This window comes from Lampetra planeri, chromosome 5 (genome assembly GCF_965212315.1).
Source record: "Lampetra planeri chromosome 5, kcLamPlan1.2.h2, whole genome shotgun sequence".
Taxonomy (NCBI): Eukaryota; Metazoa; Chordata; class Hyperoartia; order Petromyzontiformes; family Petromyzontidae; genus Lampetra; species Lampetra planeri.
This window is the reverse complement of record NC_136111.1, coordinates 13,812,457-13,836,081: the sequence shown is the minus strand read 5'-3', so window position 1 is coordinate 13,836,081 and position 23,625 is coordinate 13,812,457. Positions and strand designations below refer to the sequence as shown.

At 46.5% G+C, this 23,625-nt stretch overlaps 1 protein-coding gene and 1 long non-coding RNA gene across 3 annotated transcripts; one reads left to right on the top strand and one right to left on the bottom strand.

Annotated features, from left to right (window-relative positions):
* Positions 1-148: 148 nt before the first annotated feature.
* On the bottom strand, positions 149-3,756 carry LOC144719214 (uncharacterized). Its single transcript, XR_013585567.1, has 4 exons — positions 3,663-3,756; positions 1,485-1,606; positions 642-704; positions 149-469 (listed from the first exon to the last, which is right to left on the bottom strand). It is a non-coding gene; the product is annotated as an uncharacterized LOC144719214 (long non-coding RNA).
* Positions 3,757-6,454: 2,698 nt separating this feature from the next.
* On the top strand, positions 6,455-22,986 carry PIGB (phosphatidylinositol glycan anchor biosynthesis class B). 2 transcript variants are annotated; one of them, XM_078594570.1, is made up of 13 exons: positions 6,455-6,538; positions 8,894-9,051; positions 10,363-10,489; positions 10,916-11,033; positions 13,519-13,623; positions 14,543-14,673; positions 15,498-15,641; positions 16,846-16,897; positions 17,889-18,091; positions 19,068-19,132; positions 19,340-19,577; positions 20,492-20,669; positions 21,868-22,986. In XM_078594570.1, the coding sequence occupies exons 2-13, from the start codon at positions 8,910-8,912 to the stop codon at positions 22,000-22,002; spliced, it is 1,638 nt and encodes a 545-aa protein (XP_078450696.1). In that variant the 5' UTR covers positions 6,455-6,538; positions 8,894-8,909; the 3' UTR covers positions 22,003-22,986. The 2 variants fall into 2 exon arrangements, with proteins under 2 accessions (XP_078450696.1, XP_078450697.1); XM_078594571.1 differs by lacking the exon at positions 15,498-15,641.
* Positions 22,987-23,625: the final 639 nt, after the last annotated feature.

Genomic DNA, 23,625 nt, shown 5'->3' with positions numbered 1-23,625 from the left:
TGTTGTTTGGGTAAAAAGGGTTTGGAAAATTGATAGAATGGATACAACGATATTTGCATGCTGGGTGGGAGCTTCAGAAGGCACGTGGAGCAAAACATCTTGATGTACATTGGAGAGGAATACAGCACAACCGTGGAAACACACGCAGTAGTATGATGGTCATTTAATTGCCATGAAGGAACGACTGACTGAATAAATAATAAATAACAGTAATTCATTCAGAAAAGCATCACTGAGTCTGAAGGCTGTTCCAGGAGTCTCGTGCGGAGGAATGATACACTCTCGAGGAGATGGAGCAGTCCTCAAGCCACATTGAATAGAGCGTGGACAATGGCAAGGACAGCAATGTTGATGATGTTGTGATTATGCTGGTGGTGGTAATAATGGTGATGATGTAAATGTGTGGAAGTTTAGCGCTGTGATGTCAGCTGGTCTTTCTTCGATTTTTCTCTTCAATCATTTTCTCCAACTGTAAATTAAACAAAAAATCAGTCATTAATACGTGCTCTGTATTTGGAACGGTGTTCCATGAATAAGCAATTGTGGAATTGGTCTGATTTTCTACAGGTCATCAGTCTGCTACAAAAGTGGCATAACAATGGATACAAATGTTGATAGGGGAGCAGGATAGGAATATGCACCTGTTTTACTAGATGCTCCAAAGGGTCATCTGGTCTCTCGTTGACTAGACGCTCAGTCATGGCCTGTGTGTGTGTGTGTATATGCGCACACACACATTCAAATACACACACGGTCTACAGATATGCAATATACAAACCAACTGAGTTTAGTATCATAGATTATTGGGGCAGGCATACCATGAGGGATTGGTGTAACCAGCACCATGTTCAGTCACCATTGTATCCCCAGTACTGAAGTTGTCACACCATGCCAGGTACTTGTTTATCGTCAAGTTCACTTCGGGGAGGCCCAGGCTACATTCAGATACCATTTCACCACTCGTTTGTGGATGACTGAGCATCGAACCCAGGTCACAGGAATAACAGCTTCGTTGCATGGACTTCTACACCACTGCACAATTTTAGATTTGAAGCTTTCGTGACTGCAATGATTCTTACTCTTAGTTCTTTCGGTAAAGTCACGTAGGTAAAAATGAAATTAAAATTAATATTGTTTTATTTTTATTAATTTTAATTACGTGACTTTACCGAAAGAACTAAGAGTATACTGCACAATTTCTCCCTCCCTCACGCCACACAATGCAAAGATCCCCGTATAGCCTTTAACAGACTGTTGGGGCAAGAGCTGTTAGCGAGCACTTATGAAGTCTGGCATGACACACGAGGGGGCACCTGCCCGTCTTTGTCTCCCCAGCGCTGATGTTAACACACCACACCAGGTACTCATTTAAGGCCACATCGACCTCAAAGAGGCCCATAACCGGTTAAGATATTTGCCGCTCTCCCACGCATGCACTTTTATTGACACAATGCACACTGACAGACACACACATGTAAACGCACACGCATCACGTGTGCTATGCCATGCTTCTCCAGGTATTTCTGAGCTCGAATCTCCGGATCTTCAGTCGTCGGCCCATCATTCACGTTTCCAGTGGACATGTCTCACTGTAGGTCAGCGTCAACTGAAAAAGCAATAGTAAAGCGTGTTACTGTTACTGTTGATCATTGTTATGAAATTAATCTTCTAACAGGTAATCATTGAACAAGTAAGAAAGCCAGTTCTACAATGATGGCATTACTCTTACTGCCCTGACAATTTACTCCTGGTTGAAGGCCTCTCCACACATGAGGGTTTGTTTGGCCATAGCTCACGTTGGATAGTGAAGTGGATCTCAACCGGCGGTACGCTGACCCCTAGGAGTACGTAAGGTAATCTATAAATGTGACATTATATCATACGTGAAAGTGATTGGCGAATAATCATGTATGAATCTGCCAATATAAAATAACAACGCTAACGTTTAAATGTATATGGTAAACAATGTGGGCTTCCAAGAGTAACCAGCGAGCGAGAAGAAATTACGCCGCGCATGCCATGCATGCAGAGAGTCCATTGACATGTTTTATTCGCTTGCAGTTACCAGCTAGTTAGGACACCTCACAAAATGGACAATTAGTTAAAATATCGACGTTCATTATTCAGACATTTATTTCTTAGAACCATATTGGGTCAGGCAAGGGGTTACTCGGTTGAAACAAAATTCAACAAAGGGGTAGAGTAGCCAACAAAGGTTGAGAACCACTGGACTATTTGTGTGTTGGCAAAGGGTGATGGGGGGGGGTGCATGTCATGTCATGTTGACATCACACTGCATCGACACAAAGTGTTGGATTGTACCCTTTGGTTCTTTCGGTAAAGTCACGTCGGTAGAAAAAAGTAATGATGCCTCGTAGAAAAAATAATGATGTCTCGTCCACGGCAGTCTGATTCTCTCACCTGAAAACGGTCGCTTGTTTTGCCATCGAAACGTCGTGATCATTTGTTTTTTCTACCTACGTGACTTTACCGAAAGAACCAAAGAGTATGGATTCCTGGCAGTCACGAAAGCTTCAAATCAAGATTGTTGAATTGGCATTGTTTTATTTGGGTAAGTGCAAATGGGGGTATCCCATCGTCAAGAGGCATAAAGGCAGCATTGTATTGATCATTGTACAGTACTGATCAGTACTAATGAGGATTAAATCGGTCGACGGTTGTTTTTGTGTCACTATTGACCAGAGGTGGGACAAAGTCATTGTTATGCAAGTCCAAGTCGAGTCGCAAGTCATCAAATTCATGACTCGAGTCTGACTCGAGTCCAAGTCACATGACTCGAGTCCACATCTCATAGGTGGGACAAAGTCATTGTTATGCAAGTCCAAGTCGAGTCGCAAGTCATCAAATTCATGACTCGAGTCTGACTCGAGTCCAAGTCACATGACTCGAGTCCACACCTCTGCTATTGACTGTTAGGTCGGCCACATTTTCAACAATTCTTGGGTTGGCGGCCTGAACAACAATAATACGGCTGCACCTTCAGCTCTTCCGAGATGGTGGTGTTGGCAAGCCTGGACGTATGTTGAAATTCTTTCGCACCGTACATAGCCAACCGTGCGAATCGGAGGTGCATTGCACATGTAGTTACATAACACGCATCCAACACACAATGTGAGTCGTGACTTTCTACGGCTTGCGAGCATAACCTTTGCGTCGTTAAATCTGTTACGCGAGACAAAGACAAAGATCCTCCGTATAGCCTTGACAGACTGTAGGGGCAAGCGCTATTAGCGAGCACCTATGAAGGCCAGAACGGTGCACGAGGGGGTGGGTGGCCAGCACCACGCCCGGCCGCCTTTGTCTCCCCAGTGGCGATGTTTACACATCGCACCGGGTACTCATTTGAGGCTGAGTTGACTTAGGGAGAGGCTCAGGACCGGTTCAGATAATCGTCACCGGTGTTGGCCGTGAGCGGGAAATCGATCCCGGGTGGCCAAGTTCGTAGCGCAGCGTGGCGCTAACCACTGCGCCACCGCTCCCCACACACAGAGACACGCGCACGATTTCGTTACCTTGTCTGGAATAGGTGCCAAGTTACGTGCTTAGCAATGTATGAATGAATGTACATTTTGAACGGGCACAGGATACGAAAGGAAGGACTTGCGAGTGTGTTTTTTTAACAAAAACTCCTGCGGACTTACGCGAATGTTGAGCCGACGGGAGGGAGGGGGAGGAAGCGGTGAGTGAACGAACGATGACGCGTCGCATCCTCCGCGTCACCATAGCAACGCCCCACCCCCCCCACCCCCTGCGTCGCATCCTCCGCGTCACCATAGCAACGCCCCACCCCCTCACCCCCTGCGTCACCATAGCAACGCCCATCCCCCCCACCCCCCCGGGGCGTAGTGGTACAACCCGACCCGTCGCCATGGAGACGGCGGGACGCTCGGCACCGACAATCGATGATTCCAACAAGGTCGATTCGATTTTGATTTAAAGCTTTCGTTACTGCAGGGATTCATATTCTTGGTTCTTTCGGTAAAGTTACGTAGAAGGGAAATAATAAAGTAAGAATTTCGTAATATTTTATTATTTTATTATTCCCCAGAAAGGGTAATTTCTTTTATACCTGATGATGATTGCTTGTGTTGCAATCGAAACGTCGTAATATGTTATTTTAATTTATTATTTTATTTTTAGACGTGACTTAACCGAAAAGAACCAAAGAATAATTCCTGCAGTCACGAAAGCTCCTAAATTAAGATTGAACCACTTCTACGGGGAAGTTTTAAGCTTATCCTTTTTCTTTCTGGCTATTTGTTCTCTCTGCCTGTGTCCTCTCTTTGGAATTTTCACACTTAAAATTCTAACTTAGCACATTTTGAAACACGTAATCAACCAGGCTATGCGTTAATTGTGTGTTAACCGACTCTCTGTGTTGTATTACATCACATTTCGATATTTTGCTAGGTTATTTAATTTTCGTGTGCCTGTCTCCTAATTTTCAATTTTGCGTGCCCGTTTTCAATTTTGCGTGCCCGTTCCACATTGTCATCTTACTTGCAACAGCAGTACGTTGCCGTACACTCATTGATATGCTAATTCTCTCTGCCCCCTCCCTCTCTCCGTCCCCGCCCCCCCTCTCTATATTTAAGGGACCGTCACAGAAACGACCCCTCTCTTTGTGCCGATTTGTGTCCTCTCTCTGTGTGCCGTTGTGATGTCTGTCTGCTTGTATGTCTGTCTATAGTTTTCTAGTTAGATTTTTGTTGCTATTTCTTTTATACCTGATGATGATTGCTTGTGTTGCAATCGAAACGTCGTAATATGTTATTTTAATTTATTATTTTATTTTTAGACGTGACTTAACCGAAAAGAACCAAAGAATAATTCCTGCAGTCACGAAAGCTCCTAAATTGAGATGCTGCATCTATATCAAGGGACCTTTTTGCCAGTATCAAAGTATGGAAAATAAGAATAGGTTTTACCCTTTATGGCAATAAAACAAATGTTAAGATGTTCAAATACGATACCTTTTGGTCACCCGAGCTATAAATGCTCTGATAGGGGCCGTCCATAAATGACGTCACGCGATTCTGGACTATTTTTGACCCCCCCCCCTCTTCGTCACACGGCGTCACAAAAAGTCAGAACCCCCCTCAAATATGACGTTACAAAGCTCTGCCCCCAAAAAAAAAAACATGCATCAAATCTCTTTAAATTATTGTCATTGTAGTGCGTATTTAATGTGGCGCTGCACTCTGATGCTGTAGGAGAAAACATTTATTAAAAAGTCTATTTAATTAAGTAGAACGTGTTGTCTATATTTAAAGTTGCTCATTTTGATGTGACGTCACATTTCTCACCCCCCCCCCCCCTTCGTCACACATCGTCACAAATGTCTGACCCCCCCCCCCCCCCTAGGTGTTTGACGTCATTTATCGACGGCCCCATAGTGCATTGTCTTTGTACTGTTCGCCTTTTGGCGTTCTCTACTCTGACACTGGTGGTGAGACTAGGCCCTAAAGAAGGCTGTTTCTGGTGTAGGCCAATCAATGTTAAAGACAATGCCCATACATGATCAGAGCATGTTTGTTTGCATGTTCACCACAAGTACCGTGCGTGGTTAATGAAGACTTGATTTCTTGCAAAAGGTATCTATTTGGGTATTTGAACGTCTTAATATCAGTTTTTTTGCCCAGAAAGGGTAAAACCTATTCAAATATTTCATACTGATGCCACGTCTCCATACCTGTCAACCAATACGGTTTACCCGTATTGTTGTACAGGGAAATTTAGTTTTCAGGTCCATACGGCGTACAGCCGTTTCAATACGGCCAAATAAAAAAGTCGTGGAACAGCATCAGCATGCAAGATCACAGACAGTAGCATGATAAGTAGCATCATTTACACCAATTATCAATATTCTTTGGGTCTTTCGGTAAAGTGACGTAGATAGGTTAAAAAAATAACAAAAACTACGCTTGTGTTGTAATCGCAACGTCGTAGTTTGTTGTTATTTTATTTTAACCTATATACGTGACTTTACCGAAAGACCCAAAGAATATGATTTCCTGCAGTCACGAAAGCTTTAAACCAATTATCAAAATTTATACATTAAACAGTTTTTGTTTAGTAACATTTTTGGGACTTTGTAAGATGAACGTTGAGATTTATAAGGGCACAGGGTGACCAATAAGGTCCGAATTGGTCTGTAATAAGGTAGGAGGGCACTGATAAGGGTATGCGTCTCAAAGACATTCCCAGGTGAAATATTTCCACAGGAGGTCGGGCGTTCACTCGGGCGCAGTTGGAAGCGATGCCCCCGGGGCACGAGTGGATATCAACGACATTGCCCTCCACTGTGGCCACGACGAGACGGCTTCAGGAGAAATTTTGTTTGTGTGGTTTTCTTCTTTTCTCCACCGACCGACCCCCTTCCCACCACCCCCTGCGAGTTGGATTCGTCCTCACCCCCCCCTTCCCACCCGCGCGCGTTGGATTCGTCCTCTCTGGCTCCGCCCACCACCCCCCTTTGTGGGCGTGGCCGACACAAGAGCCCTCAACACGGAAGCGAGTGAGTGGTGTCCCATACCGCGTGCGCGGACACTCATACACACCACGCTCACAGTACACTCACCACACTCACAGTACACTCACAGAACACTCACCACGCTCACAGTACACTCACGTACCAACACACTACACCCATACAAACTACTGTACACTCAAACATACCACGTTCACAGCACACTCACAGAACACTCACGTACCAATGCACTAACACTACACCCATACACACCACGCTCACAGAACACTCACCACGCTCACAGCACACTCACAGAACACTCACGTACCAACACACCAACACACTACACTCATACACACTATGCTTACATCACGCTCACAGTACACTCACCACGCTCACAGTATACTCACAGAACACTCACAGCACACTCACGTACTAATACACTCACGTACCGATATACTAACACACACACTGCACCCATACAAACTACTGTACACCAAGGGGCCGTCCATAAATGACGTCACGCGATTATGGCCGATTTTGTATCCCCCCTCCCCCCCTCGTCACACGGCGTCACAAAAAGTCAGACCCCCCCCTCAAATATGACGTCACAAAGCTCTGCCCCCCCCCCCCAACCATATTTCCATTAAAAAAAATAAACATGCTTCAAATCGCTTTAAACTATTGTCATTGTAGTGCGTATTTAATGTGGTGCTGAATTCTGATGTTGTAGGAGAAAACGTATTAAAAAGGTGGCGTTGGAAAGCTGACATTTTGCATAAAATTCACTTGAAAATATTCAACGTCTAACCAAAACTGCAGATGTTCAGAATATTATATTGAAATTATCTTAGAATTATAAAATATTAAAAGTAATTCAAAATTTAAAAAATACTTGAAACTTTATAGTAAAACGAAGAAAAATGGAGAATAAAATTATAACAATCATTCATTCCACAATGAAAAGCCCCGGTAGAATTATTAAAATCAAAATGTTTAATAACAATCATTTAAAATTTGTAATAAATTTATGCTTCTCCATTCTATCATGGAGAAGCAAAATGCTCCTTCATAGAATAAATAAAAGGTGACCTTAGTAAATTTAAAGAATCAAATAGTTAATAATGAAAATGTATCTAAATTAGTGTTATAACAATTCTATTTAATTAAGTTTATATTTAAAGTTGCGCATTTTGATGTGACGTCACATTTCTCCCCCCCCCCCCTCGTCACATTGTCACAAATGTCTGACCCCCCCCCCCCCCAGGTGCGTGACGTCATTTATGGACGGCCCCTAATGCACTCTACACCCATTCTAGCTACACTTACACTACACACATACCAATACACTCACGTACTACACTCATAGCAACTACGCTACTCACATACCAATACACTCACACACTAAACTCATCTAAAACTACTTTACATTGATACACAACTTGTTCACACTATACTCATGCGCGCATACAAATTAGTCACACACTATATTTATACAGTACATACAAACTACACTACTGCACTTGTACTGTGTTCACACACTACACTCATACACTAGACCAGGAGTGGGGAACCTTCTTTCTGCCAAGGGCCATTTGGATATTTATAACATCATTCGCGGGCCATACAAAATTATCAACTTAAAATTAGCCTGTTATATTTGGTCAAACATTTAATTAACTCACCCCTAATGCGATGGCTGGAACTGCTTCTCTTTGGCGAGGCGTGGTGATGTTAGCCGGTATTGATGATGTTGCTACTCGCAACTGCTTTTCCAGGTTTGCTCCTAGATTTATTGAATTCTAGTCCCGCCTGCGGTTGCCTTGGCAGGGCCACACCAAATGATTTCGCGGACCTTGTACGGCCCGCGGGCCGGACGTTCTCCACCCCTGCACTACACTAATAAATCTTGACTTAAAGCTTTCGTGACTGCAGGAAATCGTGCAGTGTGGTCTGTGTGTGCGGGTGACGTGCGTCGCACACACACTCAGTCAGAGACGAGGTAGTCGCAGGAGGCACCGTCATCCCCTTATATTGTTGTTGTCGGGTTCACGCCACCACTGGAGCTGCCGCACGACTTGTCCTAGACACGACCCGTCCCAGACACGACCCTATCTGCGTTGCACGGACAGCGTCGACCGGGACACCCAACTACTGTTCGGCCACGCAATGATCGGGCGAAGGCGACAGCGACGACGAAACGAGTCCAGTCCCAGAACCGACAGCCCGGAGCTCTCGCTCTCCGCTGCTTTTATTCCCCTCGGCCTCCCTTGAGAGTCGTTCCACGGTCCATGTAGAGCTGATGACATGTATCTCCATGAGGCCTTGCTGCGGTGTGGGGTTAGGGCCCTGTAGTTCCTGCTCATCTTTTCTCCTCTTCCCACGCCGCATGCATCCCCCCAGATGTGCGGCAGGGCACATGGAGCCTGGCAAGGGGGAGGAGAGCTTCCCAAGTGGACTCCGGGCACGAGTCTCCATCCACCGCCCGGCTAGAAGGACAAGACGAGACGAGGAGCACGACGAGGGGAAGGACGATCAGCTCTCGCCCGCTGGCATCTGGGGTAAAACTCAGGTCATGCGTTGTGTTTCGATTTAAAGCTTTCGTGACTGCAGGGATTCATCTTCTTGGTTCTTTCGGTAAAGTAACGTAGAATGGAAATAATAAAATAAAAATAAAACACTAAATAATTCTCACGACGTTTCGGCCACAATGCAAGCAGCCGTCCTCAGGCGGAGAACAGGTCTGTCGAGAAGACAGAGTCTGAATGACACACCCCAGGCTTGGAGCGACTATTTAAGCTGGCGCTCTTCCCCCTCCATCCCAGCTTAAATAGTCGCTCCAAGCCTGGGGTGTGTCATTCAGACTCTGTCTTCTCGACAGACCTGTTCTCCACCTGAGGACGGCTGCTTGCGTTGTGGCCGAAACATCGTGAGAATTATTTTGTTATGTTTTATTTTTATTATTTTATTATTTCCATTCTACGTGACTTTACCGAAAGAACCAAGAAGAGGGGGTCATGCGTTGTGTTCACTGGAGAAGCAATGCGTGGCACTGGCTTGACGAGACTACAAACGCTGCCCTGGGCTTTACAGTCTTGGTACCTGGAGTGCAGTTGGATCCATTGAGGAACTTGAATGCAATAGCAGGGGTTTCACAAGTGATTTCACTGCCAGATAGGCACCGGCAGGTCAATGGGCATGTGACGATGTGTAAATCAGTGAATGAGAAATTAATTAGCTGATTTACACATCGTCACATGCCGATGTCACTGTAAGAATTGTATTCTTTATCACTTAAGTAGATCACATGAACTTGTCGTCATTTATACAAATGGGGAAAATGAATGTGTAGAAGCAATGAAATAAAACAAAGATAATTGGATTATTGATTTGTGTATCACGACCACAAATAATCACGAACACATCACGATTATAAGGCAGATGTATGATTATTACATGCCTATCATAATCCATTGGTTTCTCTGGGGAACTGGTCGGATGAGAGAGAGCCCAGCCTCGGTGCATCGGCATCATCATCAAACGCCACGTTCAAGTTCCAATTATCAACAAATATACTTGCACGCATTGCCTGAAGTGAAACAAAAACCCAATGCTGACTTTATCGCCTCCTCTACTTCGAACCACGAGTCATCGCTGCTATGCTGTGCTGGGAATGCAGTGGTGCTTTTTCCCGATGCTGGGTGCTGTGCGTTAATGTTGGCTGTTGAGTGTCGATGCTGGGGGCTTTGTGTTAATGCTGTGCTTTGCATTGTGTATTTATGTTGGGTGTTAATGCTGTGCTTTGCATTGTGTATTTATGTTGGGTGCTGTGTTGATGCTGGGTGGCTGTGTGTCGATGTCTGTGCCCTCAGGCTCGTGCTGGAGGCTGTATGCGGCGCTGTCCACATTCCGGGTGCTGAACTGCCTGCTCGTGCAGTCCAGCTTTGTGCCAGACGAGTACTGGCAGTCGTTGGAGGTGGCACACGCGCTGACATTCGGGTCAGGATACCTGTAACATTTCATTGCATCACTGGGAGGTGAATTGTTAAATGCCTAATTGTCTCGACTCTGGGTCACGACTTGAGTAAAACTCGATTCACTTTTAACTTTGTGGTTCATGCAGAGTCTCACAATAAAAACATTTTAATATGCACGATTCATTGCATATAATGGGGAATACTATTTACAGTGGAAAGCCGATATAAACAGAACCCCATTCTGTGTCTCCACATACAGATCAAAATGTACGTTTAGTCCATCACCCTATTCGCTTTCCAGGCCCATGTTATCTCGCAGAATTTGTTAATTTATCGGTTGATGAATTGTTACACACCTATCAGTTATGTATAAAGCAACTAATATTGAAGAATGTCCAAACGGATTGTGTTTTTGGTGCTGCGTTGCACGTTGCCTACTTCCACACAGGTATGGACACTTGACTTGGGAATGGCGGGAGGGCATCCGTGGCTACGCATATCCATTTGCCATTGCACTCCAATACAAGCTGCTGACGGCCTTGGGTCTGGAGTCGACCACTCTACTGGTACAGCCTTATCATTCCTTTTGCTCCCACCATCCCCATCACGGTTCTTTCACGTATTGTCTTTCCTTTGACTAGGAAAAAAAACATTTTTCAAAATTTTATTCCAACTGCAGTTTTGTATCGTGTTGTCAGGAGGTAAAGATATTTCCACTTGAACTCTACAGCTAGCAGTGCATTACCCCATGCCAGAGAGAAGTCACTGAACAAGGGACACATGTTTGGATGCCCTGAAAATATTGTTGTTCGTCGTACAGTAAAATGTCTCCAAGGCAGACGTAGGTAAGCCGGATTTCGAAGTAAGGCGAAAAGATTATTGAAATGTTAAGAAAAATGTAAAAATTACACCAAATTAACTGGAACACTTCTCAGGCCAATGAATGTAGTAGGAAATGGTGTAAGGCTCTATGCATATGTTGTGTAGGAAATTCGAGGTGTGCTTACCAAGACGAGGAAGTGATTGATGTTATCCCCGACCATTGAATACAGTGAAACCTCAGCGAGCCGGACGAGTAGGAACCCTGGTCGGGAAAGCTGAGAGATCCGTTTAGCTGAAAATCTAATGAAAATCAATGCAATAAATCATTAACCATCATAAAAACCATCGCAGCTAGCATTAGAAACACATACACAATGAATTTTGATATATTATGAATACATTTTGATGCCATAAACATGATGAAATAAACTGCATGAAGTTAAAAAAAACAACTGCGATGCTATATTTAGTATGTTGTGGATTGAACCCTACAGGGTGGGTATGTACTCACCATTGGGGTGTTTGATGCCCTCCGAGATGTAAAAAAGCAGCAAACACGAAAAATAAGGAGCGTAGAAGAAGGGATGGGCACCATTGTAGTGAGATGTTGACTACCTCGCCTGGTATACAGGAGCTCGTGGGTTCGATCCCGACCCTGACGCCTGCTGTATTTTTGGAGTTTGCATGTTCTCCCAGTGGTCGCGTGGATTTTCTCGGGGTCCTCCAGTTTTTCCCTTCACATTTAGAAACTTGCATTTAGAGTGTTTGGCTGCTATACATTGTCACATGTTAAGCCACTTCGTTGAGCTATCATTTTTGGCCAGGTCACAAGTGAAAAATAGCTATATAGCTCAGTGGGCCTTACCTGGTAAAATACAATTTATAAAGCGCTTTTGTTTGCATTATGACTGCAGGTATTGTGGTCTATGTAAACATTACTCCTTGTAAAAAAGGTGTCAGTTTTGTTGCCAGATAGAAGGGTAAAAAAACAATTATCATATTTTTGCTGGCAAATGAGGTTCCAATGGTGTAAATGCTTACCCCGAGCTCTCATACTCTGATGGTGCATTGTCTTTGAGTTGTGCGCCTTTTGGCGTCATCTGGTCCAACCCATTTGAGACTAGGCTCTAAGGAAAGCTGTCTCGGGTGTGGACCAATCAACTTCAAGGACAGTGCATACATTATCAGAGTTATGTTTTTTGTTTGCATTATGACTGCAGGTATTATGGTCTATGTAAACATGACTCCTTATAAAAAAAAGGTGTCAGTTTTGTTGCCAGATAGAAGGGTAAAAAAACAATTATTAAAATAAAATGTGTTCATAGTTTATAGGCTACAGTAGAGGGAGCCACAATTCACGCAGATACAAATTCTGGGCCACCTACTCTGTGTGCACTGCAGCTCTATTTACTTACCCAAGAAAGGCACATCGAGTCGTCGGATTCTTTTTTATGGGGGTCCTGCATTAGGTTTTTATTGTAAGATGTTTTCAACCAATTAATGAGGTTTACACAAGTGTGAGAAAATCGGACGGAGCACCCGGAGAAAATCCACACGTGCGAAGGGGCAACACTCTATCCCTGTACAGATGGAAACAAATGGACATTAGTCCACTTTCTGTACTGCCTTCTCGTGGCGAGCCAAGGTATGGCACATTGATGCCCACGGGAAGGGAATTTTAGAGCATTTGTATGATCCATCAACTCTCGCCTCCACAGTGCTGGAATATAGGCCACGTGCATAGCCACCACTGAGGCACAGGAGGCTCTAGGTGGCACAGGAGATGGTGCTGAGTTATGTTTTATTTATCCTGCTTTGGTCTGGCTAAATGAAAAAATCTGGTTGCGATAAGAATATTAGTCAATTACATTTATAAAGCGCTTTTGTGCAAGGTGCTCATAGCATTGTACACCACAACATAGATACAAAGATGGCCAAGGGAAGGAGAAACTAAGAATCATAGCTAATATAGACAACCAAGATTATATAAAATTTTGGTGAATTTTTCTGCTCCCAATTGTAAAGCTTTTTCCAACACTCATGTGTTGTATGGTATTTGGTCAATCATGCCGCATGAATGCTGAGCTCGTCCACATGCTTTGCTGGGGCTCTCTTTCTTATTTTTTTACAAAGAAACAACTCAACTCTTCAAACCTGTGAGAATCGGCCTCCGTTGCTTGGGTTTCACAATTAGTTTGTGTGTGCGTGTACACATGTCCGTGCATACAGATATGGCTGCCCCGGCTGTCCCATGCTCTGTTGGCAGCGTTTGCCGACTTGAAGCTCTACCATGCGGCAAACGACCTGTCGGGAGCACGGGTGGCACGCTGGGTGGTGAGGGGCCCTCTCAACGCTCACCTACCCTCACCCACCCTCACCTACCCTCACCCACCCTCACCTACCCTCACCCACCCTCACCTACCCTCACCCACCCTCACCTACCCTCACCCACCCTCACCTACCCTCACCTACCCACACTCGTATCTCAGCTGACCATTCACCCCTACCTTCTCGCACCTGCCCACAATGCACCTGGTTTCTGTCACATGTTGTATTTGTGTTTGAGTTCTCGTCTATGTTTACACGCTTACATTTGTGGGTTGATCTGTTGGCGGTTGTAATGATTAATTAAATAACATTTATTCCCGAGTTGGCTGGGTGGTGCAGAGGTCAGAGTAGTGATCCAGCACTGCTGAGATCCTGGGTTTGAATCCTGGATTTAACCACCTGTGATTAACTGGGTTCTCAAGTGTATCACTTTTAAGGTTTAAACTTGAACCCAAATGACCGTAAAAAAGTTTGTTTTCTTTTTTTTTAAATTAAATGTTGCTTATTCCATCCCTGAGACTTTCGTTTTTTTTAGTTTTACCGCTGTGAAAAGACTCCTGCTTGTAGAGCATTTAAAGGTGCGGATTCATATTTGTGCATTCTAATGTCTGTGCGTTCTCACGCTGCGTGCTGTGCTACGGCCAACACCAGTGAGGTTTATCTGAACTGGTCCTGGGCCTCCCCTAGGTCTGCTCAGCCTCATATTAGTAGCTAGTACGATGTGTAAACATCGCCAAAAGGGAGACAGAGGCGGCTTGGCATGCTGCTGGCCACCCACCCCCTCATGTGCCGTGCCGGCCTTTATATGTGCTCGCTAACAACACTTGCCCCAACAGCCTGTTCAGGCTATATGGGGACTTTTTGTTTGTCTTTGTTCACACGTGTGTATTCTGATGCATGCGTGTTGCTGTGTGCGTGTGTGCAGTTGTTGTGCCAGCTGTGCTCCTGGTTCACGTGGTACTCGTGCACGCGCACGCTCACCAACAGCGTGGAGGCATCACTCACGTGCATCGCCATGGCTCACCTGCCCTGGGCATCACGCAGTCCTCGCAGCAGGTATCTTCATCCCGGGGCTCCACACACAGCCAATAGATGCCATTGATCACAGCTCACACACAAACAACAACAACGATTGCCAGTTTCCACTAAGTGACATAGCCACAACACTTATGCCAAGCTAGGTGCACATTGAGGCCACGTGAAGTCTCGAAGGCTCGCTGACAGGTCACGGCATAGTCTCAGATGTTATAGTTTTACTGACTGAGATGACTGGTAAATGCAACACCCGTGTTCCCCCTGTGCCAACTTGGAGTGTTTAGCCACCCGGCACTCCACTTGTTGTTGTGAGTGTTGCTCATCTGCTCTCCATTGTTGAAGGGTGAATGCCTCTAACTTCCCAGTAGCATTCTTCACAGTGGCCGAACGTGACGCTCCTGGTACCAATTATCAACAAGTGCATTCTGCTTCAAATCATCCCTCACCAAATCAGTCCATAAATGTTCTACCCCATGCTATGTCGATTTAGTTGAAATTAATATATTACCAATATATGGCTGAACAGAATATGCTTGGTCATTCGGTGGCTGGGCATGCGGCCTTCATGACCAAGCCAATGAAGCCTCACCTGTCGGAAGAGTTCACTGATTTGACTGTGTCCATATCTTATAAAGATTTGTGAGCTCCAAACACAATTCAACCTGGTTAAACCCAGGATGGATTGTAGACAGGCCAATTTCAATGTTTTTTTAAGCCGACACAGATGTTCCTGTACAGGGGGCCACTAATCAGAAGTTAAAAAAAGAAAGGGCACAAGTGTTGTAGGGTCAGGCCCCCCTTGACTCATACTGTTTGTATTTGTGTGTGCCTGTGTGTGTGTGCAGCATGGTGAGGTCCGTGTGCGTGCTTGTGCTGGCTGTGCTTGTCAGGCCAACGGCGGCCGTGCCGTGGTTGCTGCCCATGGCGGTTGCACTTTGGCGCCAGAGACCCCCGCCATGGGCCCCACTTGGACACTTACTTGCAATCGGGTGAGGGCCCAACCACACTGGATGGTCTAGAGGTAGCGCTGGGTGGTCTGGAGGTAGCGCTGGGTGGTCTGGAGGTAGCGCTGGGTGGTCTGGAGGTAGCGCTGGGTGGTCTAGAGGTAGCGCTGGGTGGTCTAGAGGTAGTGCTGGGTGGTCTGGAGGTAGCGCTGGGTGGTCTGGAGGTAGTGCTGGGTGGTCTAGAGGTAGTGCTGGGTGGTCTAGAGGTAGTGCTGGGTGGTCTGGAGGTAGCGCTGGGTGGTCTAGAGGTAGTGCTGGGTGGTCTGGAGGTAGCGCTGGGTGGTCTAGAGGTAGTGCTGGGTGGTCTGGAGGTAGCGCTGGGTGGTCTGGAGGTAGTGCTGGGTGGTCTAGAGGTAGTGCTGGGTGGTCTAGAGGTAGTGCTGGGTGGTCTGGAGGTAGCGCTGGGTGGTCTAGAGGTAGCGCTGGGTGGTCTGGAGGTAGCGCTGGGTGGTCTAGAGGTAGTGCTGGGTGGTCTGGAGGTAGCGCTGGGTGGTCTGGAGGTAGCGCTGGGTGGTCTGGAGGTAGCGCTGGGTGGTCTAGAGGTAGTGCTGGGTGGTCTGGAGGTAGCGCTGGGTGGTCTAGAGGTAGTGCTGGGTGGTCTGGAGGTAGCGCTGGGTGGTCTGGAGGTAGCGCTGGGTGGTCTGGAGGTAGCGCTGGGTGGTCTAGAGGTAGTGCTGGGTGGTCTGGAGGTAGCGCTGGGTGGTCTAGAGGTAGTGCTTTGTGGTCTGGAGGTAGCGCTGGGTGGTCTAGAGGTAGTGCTGGGTGGTCTAGAGGTAGCGCTGGGTGGTCTGGAGGTAGCGCTGGGTGGTCTAGAGGTAGCGCTGGGTGGTCTGGAGGTAGTGCTGGGTGGTCTAGAGGTAGCGCTGGGTGGTCTGGTGGTAGCGCTGGGTGGTCTGGAGGTAGTGCTGGGTGGTCTAGAGGTAGCGCTGGGAGGCATGTGTGCCTGCACGTTCTTACGTGTGTATATGTAGCATGTGTGTGCGTGCCAAAGAAGTCCATGTGTGTTCTTGTGTGTCAGTTATTCATCCTGGAGGAACCCCTGAGAAGGGAGGTTCGGTCTGGCTCTGCCAGATGGAGTTTGACCAAAAGTGCACCTGGTGACATCACCGTCACTTAGTGGCAAATGACAGGTATTGGTTGTTCATTCTTCTTTGTGCACTCTCTGCATTTGTATGTGTGTTACCCGCAGCCTTGCAGGCCTCACTGCATCACTGCTCATTGACCGGATGTGCTACGGGGAGGTGAGTGTGGCCACTGCTTAATGACACTCACAACCATAACCAACGGGTAACCCCCACTTACACCCACCTTGCTTGGGTGGCTGGATGACTCAGGGGGATCATAATGGCCTTTATTGAGACATTGAGCAAATCTCTGAGATTTGGAGGTTAGTTGAGCCCTTGGGCTGTGAGTGCGTCTCTCCCTCGAGGCTGATAGGTATTTAACAAGGCACAATGAGACAGACATTACTAATAACAGTACAAATGAGACAAAAATATTAGTAATCTTCAACGCATGCAATGCGTTGCATTGAAGATTGTTACATGCTTACATGCTCCTGGCCATCATGGCCATGTTGGAGACACTGAGCCATTACCGCTAATATCCTAGAAATCTCCGGCACCCACCCATGAAATTACATCGTGCTTTGATCTGTGGCAAGTCGACCGTTTTATCACAGTCACAATTGAAATTCGTTGTTTAATCTGCTTTACACTTCGGATTTATGTGAACTACAATGGATTACCATCATGTGTTGGGTGAGGGAGGAATATTGAATAATATACATTAATTGAAGTGATTCTCGTTTAATGAGGGGTTGTGTGCCTGGAGTTGTGTAATGGGTGCCATGTAACTGGGGTGGGGTGAGGTACCAATGGTGTAAATGCTTACCCCGAGCTCTCATACTCTGATGGTGCATTGTCTTTGAGTTGTGCGCCTTTTGGCGTCATCTGGTCCAACCCATGTGAGACTAGGCTCTAAGGAAAGCTGTCTCGGGTGTGGACCAATCAACTTCAAGGACAGTGCATACATTATCAGAGTTATGTTTTTTGTTTGCATTATGACTGCAGGTATTGTGGTCTATGCAAACATGACTCCTTGTTAAAAAAAAAGGTGTCAGTTTTGTTGCCAGATTAAAGGGTAAAAAAACAATTATCATATTTTTTCCTGGCAAAAGAGGGAACCAATGGTGGGGTGGGGTGGTTTCTATGAGCTGCACTCTGCTCGCAGTGGGTGTGCGTGCAGCTGCGCTTCCTCTGGGTGAATGCGGCCCGGGACATCGGCTCATTCTACGGGAGCCACCCGTGGCACTGGTACCTGAGCCAGGGCCTCCCGGCTGTGCTGGGGCCGCTGCTGCCGCTGGCGCTCGCTGGTTGGCGACACGCGCCGCTCACCATGCGTGGAGCTGTGCTCGTCACCCTGCTGACGTACAGGCGAGTGTGCGGTCTCGGACTTGTGGCTCACACAGATGATGTACCAATTAACAAAGGAAGTGCAAAGAGGAATCGAGAGCCTGAAATCAGGTAACGCACTGGGTAGAGGTGATCTCCCAAGCAAACTGCTGATGGAGGATGGCAATTGTGTTTAGGTTGCCTTACATGACATCATTGCAACACGCCATCATTATTCTTGACTATCAATCTAAAATCGCTTCTTGCGACACATCCTACACAAGTTTCCTTACTGTTATGAATATTTAGCATGATGTGTTTAACCGGTGTATCTCATCTATTCCATGTGCTCCTCTTCATGTCTTTTAATATTATTTCACACATGCTCCTCTCCATGCTTATTTGCGCACACTTTCCATTGTCTTCGTCAATGTCCATGTTTCTGATACATTTGTCAAAGCAGGTGATGTGCATTCATAAAATAAACACTTCCGATAACAAATGCCTGTTGGAAAGCATAAAAATACTAACAGAGATAAGATATTGGCACTCAAAATGTTATGTTACAGAAAGGATACTCCATTTAAGCTGGACCAAAAAAGTGACCAATGAAGACGTAAAAGAGGGTTGCACGTAGAAGAAGACCTGATACTGGCACTGATCAGAGGGAAACTGGCACTATTTGGACACATATGTAGGATGGACAGCAACAGGAACATTAAAAGTGTGTTGTTCGGAAAAATGGAAGGAACCGGAAAGAGAGGAAGACCTAACAGAGAATGACTTGACGAGAGAAGAGGTTGATGCCAGAAAGATGCGCACTACTTGAGCATATTGGCACAAGACAGTGGAAACAATGTGCAGTGGACACCTTGGGGCTACCTGCCCTTGGATCGTGATGATGATGATGATCCATGATTTGTCTTGGTTGCCAAGGCCTTGGTTGGAGCTTGGATGACTGCAAGTATGAATGTGTGTAAATATGCATATTTGTTGTGTGCATATCTGGGCCTCGCAGCCTCCTGAGTCACAAGGAGTTTCGCTTCATCTACCCCGTGCTACCTTTCTGCCTCATCATGTGTGGTGAGAGGAATGGCAAGCACACAATAAATGTGAACAATGAGCATGCTTGGTAGAATATGGGTAATCATCAGCGTGCCGTTATTGAATTCTTAAACGATGTTTGCGGATAATTTTGCTTAGAACTCGCACCCCAAGCCGCTCGCTGCCATGCCGCCCCCTCGTACCGCTTCTCTGCTGTCCCACGCCCCCTTCCCTGTATCACCCCAGGCCACAGTCTGCGACGCCTGTGGTCTCCGGGAGCCGCGCGGGGGCTGCTCCTCGCTGCCCGACGTGGCCTGGCGCTGGTGCTGCTGCTGTCGAGCCTGATGGGCGGCCTCTACCTGGGCCTGGTGCACCAGCGTGGCACACTTGACGTGATGGGCGACGTGCGAGCCCTGTGTGGGCCCTCTGAGGCTCAGCGCTCTGTGTGGTTCCTCACGCCGTGCCACAGCACGCCGCTGTACAGGTGCAGCCAGACAGCACGGCCAGAGACCGGCATGTTACCTAGAACAGACGACTTGCACAGAAAACTCATAACACATAGGCACTATAGAATAGAAAGCCAGACAACTGTGAACACATACACACACAACCAGGAATGCATAAATACATGACCCACAAAGACAGAAACCTGGAACACACAGACAACTTAAAACATACAGAAACAAAACTCAAAACACAAAGTCATACAGTTTAACACGTAGGCTTTCGCGACCAATATTATTCATAATCAACGTTTTTGGGTTTAGATCGCGTTATTTATAAATGTGTCGTAACCCTCCACCACCCGACACGGCCAATCAGTAAAAAAGTGTCACGTTGACAAAAGACAAATAGTTCACTGCTTTAGCCCACCGGTGTGTTGAAGCGTGAAACCACAACATTTACAATTTTTGAGTACGACGTTTCGCTGGTAATTGCATCCAGCATCATCGGGCAATTTGCCAGAATGGTGAGGCTCTGCTCTGTCTCGCGTTCTTATATAGAGCAGCAGCAGGGTGACGTCATCATTAACTCATCAACTCATCAGGTGCAACGATTTGAGGCGGGGGGGGGGTTATTGTAATTATATACTATCTTATGATGCGAGTTGTAGATTACAACCCAGAACACAAATATATAAGCCCATAAAGTATGGACTGTTGAGCTGCAACACATAAACAATTTGAAATAGACAGATAACCCAAGACACACAGACAAAACAAACATGAAACCTAAACCTAAACCTCGAACACATCGAGAATCCAGAACACACACACACAGATAATATGGAACACAACCTGGAACACTACAAAGAAATGCGTAAGAAACAGAATTCCCAAAAATCCCTTTCCCCACTCTCCATCCTATATTCCTCCCTCACCCCACGTGCCCTCCCAGCCACGTGCACTGCCGGTTGGACCTGCGCATCCTGGAGTGTCCGCCAGACCTCGACGGGAACCCTGACTACCGGGAAGAGGTGGAGGAGTTTTACCGTGAGCCTGTCCAGTGGCTGCGAGCTGAGTTCTCTGCGAGAGGGGAACCTTCCCACGTGGTGCTGTTCAACGTCCTCGAGCCTGTGAGTGACTTCCTTGGTGAAACACGGGGGGGGGGGGGGGGGGGGGGGGGCTGGGGCCACGTGTGTGTGTGCTTCCCTGTGATGAGAGAGCAGAACCTCTGTTGAAAACTGATTTGATTTGATTGGCTTTGTCAGGTGGTTGAGGGTTATGGTAAAAACGAATTACGTACCTACATGAACCCAAAAGCAGCTAATTATGAATTACATGTGTGTGTATCTGTGTGTGTGTGACTGTGCCAGAGGAATTTCCCCCTTGATGCATTCAGGCTAGCCTGCCTTCGATCCATCCTGGGTTTAACCAAACTGGATTGTGTGAGGAGCTCACAGATCTTGAAAGATTTCGACAGCACTATCAGTGACCTCTGGCAGGTGAAGCTGCATTGGCTGGGCATGTAGCCCCGATGCTCAGTCACCACATGGCCAAACAGCTTCTGTTTGGCCTGATAGAGGAAACTAAACGGGCATGGGCGAGAGGAGAGATGGGCTGTGGTCAGGTGGATTTGGAGCTGATTGGACTTGCCAATGACTGGTACCATCAGTGTTCAGATCGGCTCCTGTGAAAGAGGCTCGTGATGGACCAGATTGGTAAGTTGCCCTCCAACAAAGAGCAAAGGAGTGGTACTCAGACAATGAGTAAAGGACCAGGCGACCAAAATACAGCAAATTAGCGGTGAGGAGCCGAGGTGGTGCATCTGTCAGTATTCTCAAGTTAACCATAAAACTTGGGTTTGTCCTATGACCTGCCAGCGAGCCTTCAACAATTCATGTGGCCTTTAAGAAGACCTCGCCTGAACAAGCGCTTTGGTGATGTCACCATCAATAATTATTGGTAAATGGCAAGTTTTTGTGTGTATTCAGGTATATGTAGTGTATGTGCGTATATTTGTGTGTGTGTTTGAATGTATGTTTAGGTCTATATATGAATATACCTACAATACAACTTCCTGAAGCCATAATTTGGAGTATGCCGGAAGACAAAACGTAATAAAGAAATACCTTTTTAAAACGTTTATTAAATGTCTTAGGTCTTAATTAAGTGTTAATGCAAGAAAAATGTCGTAATTATGTATATTTTCAGTATGCTGGACATCCCCCATAACCAGACAATATATTTCTCAACATTACCAAGATCATAGTTCTGTGCTGTAACTGAAGCACTGTCCCCTGCCCTCCCTCCCTCCCTTTGTTCCTCATTCAGGTTGTGGAAAAGTTCTTGGCCGAGCGAGGTTTCGTCAGAACAGCCTCTCACTTCCATACACACTTCCCTGAAGGACGGCTCGGTAGCCACATCGGCTTGTTCGAGCGACAAAATGTGAGCCAGATTGCCGGCTGACTTCTTGCCAAGCTCGTTCACGCCCAATGCTCTTGATGGCAGGCCAGAGGTTGCAACTGGGTACCCGATACCCGTACCCTACCCGATACCCGGCTACCCGTACCCGGCCGGGTACGGGTAGCCGTTTGCGACCCTGGTGCGGCCGGGTACGGGTAGGCCGTGAGTCACTGGTGAGTAACTGTTTTTCACTCATTTCGGGTAGGGTACGGGTAGGGAACGGGTACCCGTACCCGGCCGGGTACGGGTACCCATTTGCGAGCCTGGTGCGGCCGGGTACGGGTAAGGAATGAAAACCCATTTGCGACCTCTGTGACAGGCATGGGGGAGGAGAGGCAAGATGAAATGAGAGACGAGGCAAAAGTTTATGAGATGAGAAGAGATTGGATGACATTGGATGAAAGATTAATTAAGAGATGAGAGAACATACTCGATAGGGATCAGGTTTTAAACAATCAACGTGGGTGATTGTTTCTGAACTTTTTAAATCATTGCCTTATACTTCTCATGCAGTCAACACTTGTTTATCCAGAGTATTGGGAGGAGGGGTGGCTTGGATAAAAAAACAAAAACTCGGATAAATGACGATAAACACATTTATTATTTACCTATGGTGATAAAAATGAAGGTGATGTCTGTTTTAAGTGAGTTTTTAAAGCTATTGCTTTACTTTACAACATGTCTGTGGTCACATCGACACTAGGGCACTTACCCCCGGTAAGTGAGGAGCAGCTAATAAATAAACCAGCATGTGTGTAGAAACATTTAAATGTATTTTCTCAAACACGGTTCATTCGCAAGATGGATGTGCCCGCAAATAATTGAGAGTTCACTATAGCTTGCACCTCGGTTACGTTATAGATTTGTGTAAAAAATAATCCACTGAAAAGTGTTAACTCGTGTGCTTTATTTTTTGTCTTCTGTTGTGGAAATTATTGTTTCTAAAAACTTGAGAGGAAATTAAATGAAACGTAACATTCCAAGATACACCATGTCATCTACCTTGAGTACAGTTATTTGCCATTCGTGTTGAGGAAAGCGTCACTGAGTCTTCGTATGCTCCGGCAGGCTGTTTGTCATGTCGGGACAGTCGAGAACGTTTTTTGGCCTTTGAATTTCCACTATTGGTACTTTATGTTTTTCCCTCCCCCCAATTATTTACATTGTACTGTTAACAACACATTCCTGCGGAGGGAGCTGGTAGGAACGTTGGGTTGCTCGGTCAATGGCCAGAATCAACGGCGGCGTGGTGTATTCCGCAAGTATGGCCGACTGTGAGGGCGGGCACAAGCTGGCGTGAGTAGGTTAAACGTTGAGTTTTATAAGGGCACCACGGGGTGACCATCCCCTCCCCACCCAGCCCCACCCCTCCTACCCCTCTCCACCCCCCACCCAGCCCCTCCCCACCCTCCCCTCCCCACCCAGCCCCTCCCCACCCTCCCCACCCAGCCCTTCCCCACCCTCTCCACCCAGCCCCACCCCTCCCATTTTTGGATGCACGACGGACGGACGGACACAATAATCCCCTGTGGGCTGGTGTAACCAGGAGGTTCCTACCAGTATCATGTCTTGAGATGGATAAGCCATTCGGGAATTTCACAGAGAAGTGCATCGGCCATCAGAGCA